The sequence below is a fragment of the Propithecus coquereli genome, unplaced genomic scaffold (assembly GCF_000956105.1).
Source record: "Propithecus coquereli isolate 6110/MARCELLA unplaced genomic scaffold, Pcoq_1.0 Scaffold24, whole genome shotgun sequence".
Lineage (NCBI taxonomy): Eukaryota > Metazoa > Chordata > Mammalia > Primates > Indriidae > Propithecus > Propithecus coquereli.
Window position 1 is genome coordinate 4,302,807 of NW_012147952.1, and position 4,749 is coordinate 4,307,555.

The 4,749-nt window shown below is 37.8% G+C and overlaps 1 protein-coding gene across 1 annotated transcript in view; it reads right to left on the reverse strand.

Moving 5' to 3' along the window:
* COL12A1 (collagen, type XII, alpha 1) overlaps positions 1-4,749 on the reverse strand; it is a 119,796-nt gene that overhangs the window by 24,628 nt on the left and 90,419 nt on the right. The window contains 4 exon segments of the mRNA XM_012646039.1: positions 329-424; positions 1,461-1,514; positions 2,934-3,020; positions 4,372-4,449. Of these exon segments, the coding sequence (XP_012501493.1) occupies positions 329-424; positions 1,461-1,514; positions 2,934-3,020; positions 4,372-4,449 (315 nt within the window).

A 4,749-nucleotide genomic window follows, 5' to 3' on the forward strand; every position in this document is an offset into this window, starting at 1 on the left:
TGTTATGAGGAAATTTTATATAATTATGGGATAATACACCTACTTTGAAAGAACATAGTTTAACATAAGGGATATCTGTGTTGCTTTTAAGAAATTTTTTAATAATTTCAAATAAGTAGCAATAATTTTTCTACACGGTTTTATATTACTACATGTACTATTTACATTTTTGAACTGAAATAATAGTCATCATTGGATGTTATCTCAGTGACTAACCTTGTCAAGTTCTCTGAGAAAACATTTGAGTTTGTCAAAATATAGAAAAGTTCCAGTTAAACTCAGTGTTAATCCAACATTCTCATTTAATACAGAAAGTCTTGATGCTTACTTGTTCTCCCGGAATAGAGAGTCCATTGGGTCCCTGGGGACCTGGAGGACCCTGGGGGCCTGGAGGACCTGAATCTCCACGAGGACCAGGGGGCCCCTAAAATATACAAGAGAGAGACAACCATAAAGGAATGCAATCCTTCCCGTGCTAACATTCAGCTAGACACTTGTCTTCATAACTCTGAGACATCAATCATATAATCTTGGCAAACACTTTAAAAATCCATATCTATAAAAGTATTTATTAACATCATCCCTTTCTTCCCTTTACTACTCATTAAAAAAATTGGAAACTACAGTAAATTCATAAGAGCACTTAAATTTCCATAAAAATTCTATTAGAAGTATATTTTTTAAATAAAATACATTGAATATAATACACTCATTTATACACATACATTCATATGAGATCAAAGCTCAAATTTCATTGGATTTGATTTATTTTAAGCTAGTCCTGATTTCTCTTAGACGTGGGCTTATTTCTGGGACTAAAGCATATATAAATCAAGATATCAACAGATGAGATGCCCGTCCTGGAGCTCTCTTGCAATCTGTCTAGGTGGAAAGGGAACAAACTTGGAGTCAGACAGACCTGGGCTAGCATCTCAACTCACCCCTGGTTATCTCATCCTTAATGACATTATGACCAAAATCTACACATTATCTTCATAAAATATTTCCCTGAGAAGCTCGAGTTGTCTTATAGAAGACCAGTGTGGAACCAGCAGAAGAGGTAGGTGACCCCTAATGAAAGCATAGGCAGCCACTCAGCATTTTTTCTGAGACAGGTGAAAAAAGAGGAGCAGAACTATTTCCTATAGCTCCAGCTTTCTAGCGGGACTCTGCTCCTCATGGGGTCTGGGAACCCCGCCCCCTGCTTCTCCATGTTCTGGAAGAGCCTTTAAGGTTCTTCTGTAGATTATAGCTGTGAGATGCATTGTATGCGTTTCTTTCTCTGGCTGGTCTAATCCATCATTTTGACATCCAGAGACAAGACAGAGGTAACTATATTACCTAAGGCACACTAAACCTGAACTCACTTGCTCAAGGTCACATACCCCCTTCATGGAAATTTGAACAACCCAATTTCAACACGCAGACAAAAATTTAAATGCACTCTAAAATGTACTTACAATTGCCCCACTGATACCTCTTTCACCTCTGGGACCTTTAGCACCAGGTCCTCCCTGCAATGCATAGTAAGAGCACATTTTAGTGTGAACATAAGGAAAGTAAGAAGCAGCTAATATATAAAAAGTACTTCAAGAAAAAGTGCATTCTCCAGACAATCAGTATTTCTACAGCCATTTGCAAAATATAGAAGCAAATGTTTCATGTCATAAAAATATGTGAGGAAAGAGAATTTCAGAACTTTGTATATTTTAAGTGTCTTATTTTTACATTCTGAACTTATTGTCAGCAAAATTTGAAGTTGGTTCAAAAATTTGAGGTTTATTGAGAAAAGCAAACATTACTTGAATACAGCAAAGAGAAAAATGTGTTTCAGAATTATGCGAATTATATTCTTCAGGGAAAATAATCTGCAAAAAGAAGAGTATCTTAAATCTCTCAGAATCTCAGAATATGTACTTAAGTAATAGGAATTCAGAAACCACTAAACAAAGAGGAAATAAATATAACAGTGATATCCGATAATGTTATTTCATAACTAGAGGGAAAAAAATCCCCACTTCTCAAAAACATCTAAGTCATATTCAGAATATAAATTCATGATTGCAAATATAAATCAGCTATGTTATTATTATTTTAAAAATGATGGTAATTCCAGTGAATTTTTTATTCTGTATATAAGGAGCTGGTTTACAATCAACCTAAAATCAATTTACATTATTTGCTATGATCCAAGTAGAGTCAAATTTGGTGTTCTGTGAATCCCTGAGCTGTTCCTATGTTACCCATTTTCTTAAAAGCAGCCAACAGGGCTAAGAGCTATCACTTCTATTCCTCAAAACTGGCCCCAATCAGATGTTGGATTGACCAAATCAAGGGGTTCCACATTGATCAAGGAAGTCTGTCACTGCAATCTTCAATCTTTTCCCTTGTACTTGCTTGGCCTTCCCTGCTCCCATGAATAAACCTGGTCATAGTCTTCTCACTCAAACCCCAACACTTTCATCCAGAGTTTATGATGTCATCACATATGTGACCACCCTCTTTATATGTTATTCTCATGATATGTCTGTTACATAGGGTGCACATATACTAGGCTCTCAAGTTGTTCTTGGGTCAGCCTCTCAACCATGGCTCCATACCATAGATAAAGAAGCTTTCAGAAGATGTAAGGAATTTTCAGTCATACAATTACAGATGGAAACCCAGGTTCATATCTTTAAGAGAAAAGCTCTTGAAGACTAGCCAATATCACATTCCCGCATGGCTGAAGAAATGTGCCGAATACCAGCATCAAATATTCTTCTTGATTTACTCCATTTCAGATTTCTAAATAAACTGCAAAGATGGTCTGCAATTTAGCTTGTGCTGTCCTAGAAACACGGAAGAATGGAAGCTTTCTATGGATCCATACTGGCAAACAGATGAGCTCACGAAAAATTTCAAAGGAAAAACCAAAGGGATTGTTTCCTTACTGCAGGGCCCGGAGGTCCTGGAGGTCCAATGCTGTCCTGGGTACATGTGCAGGCGTTTGGTAGAGCAGGACATTTTGCTTCATCTCTCTGAAATTTTGAAAAGAATATTAACTTATGAATTTGGGGGGGGAAATGACTTCTAGTCCCCCAACCCCCACTTATATACATAGGGAAGAATGTTTCACAACATGAAGAAATCATTTCTAGTTATCATGACAAATAGTCCTGTGTTGAAACTCACTTTGGTCCTTTATGTCTTTTTTATGCTTTGCTTTAGGAAACCTCACATGACAAAGAAATGTTTACAAAACCACTGGGACTACTGGTAATTTAATCCAACTTTTTCTAATCCGGTGTTAGAGAAATGCTGGGTATCTCAAATAGCAACTCCCATTTCATTCAGAAAAAAAAAAAAAAAAATCCAAACTCTTCCCACGACCTACAATGCTCTCCATGTTCTGCAAACCAGCACCCACCACCCTGCCCACCTCACTGCCTACCACTTTTCCCCCTCGATTTCACCCTTCTCCCGCCCCAGTGATCTACTTAATGTTTCTCTGATATTTGGAGCACACTGGGGCTATCAGGCCTTTGCATTTACAGTCCCCTCCAGCTGGAATCTCTTCCTCCATTACCCACAGTGTTTAAATCTCGCCTTATCGCTGAAGGCTGACGGTACCCGCCATTGCCATCTATCCCTTTACACTGATTTGTTTTTCACCCTAGGACTTTCACTCTACAACACAGTATATATGTGTATGTGTATGTGTGTGTGTGTGTGTATATATATATATATATATATATATATTAGTTAATTATTTCTCTCCCCTGCCTTTCACTGGAATACTCACTTTTTACTGGTGTAACCCTAGCACATAGATTAGTGCCTGGCCTATCATAGGTGCTCAAAAGATGTTTGTTGAATAAATAACGCACACTCTTCCATGAATATATGCAGGTCTTTGCTTGCCAAAATCTTCAAATCCATCACCAACATTCAACTTTGTAACTGTTGCTATCTACACAGATAGTCTGAGGGAAAGCCATCATCTCAAAAAGAAATACGGTGGTTATTTCTACCTCCTAAACAATCTTAGATATCCAGAAAGGTGATGCCTTATTCTATAAAGTGCTGATATTTTACAAGCAATAAGAGGGCTTAGCAGTAAGTAGGTTTTTATCAAACACATTAACTCATCAGGACTTTTCTGTCAGGGAGAATTTCCAGATATGGTCTGTGCATTCCTAGCTTGTGAGAAAGGGATCACACGCAGGCACTGCACTGAGCTGTGGTAGCTGGTGAGCACGTACGCGTTGCGTGTCTTTTAGCTGCATCCTGGAGATACAGCTGCTGAGTGCTACTTCCTCTCCCACACACAAGGATTTATTCCTGGGGGACTATTAAAACCATGACAGGATTCAATTCTGTTTTACTTACCCTAGAGGGAATATCACAGCATCTGTCTCTACTGGTCCACACCGGGCTGCAGACAATGTCAAAACTCTGGATTTGGAACTGCAAACAACCAACAGCAACATCAGCTAAAGATGCATGAAAAACATTTTGTATTTATTAATATTTCCTCATTTTGACCTTTATTAATATTTCCTCATTTTGACCTTTGCCAACTTCTCACACAGACTCGCTTGAGGGTTCAAGCCCTCGAGAGCAATGTGACTCTTACTTCATAAGGAAAGAACTTAAAAACATATGCCTAAGAGAAAAAGATAGTAAAGTGAAATGTGTTGTGTGATTCACTCCTGATTCACTTCCTTGGCTAAATGAAATATGTGCATAAGTTTTGTTTTATTTTTT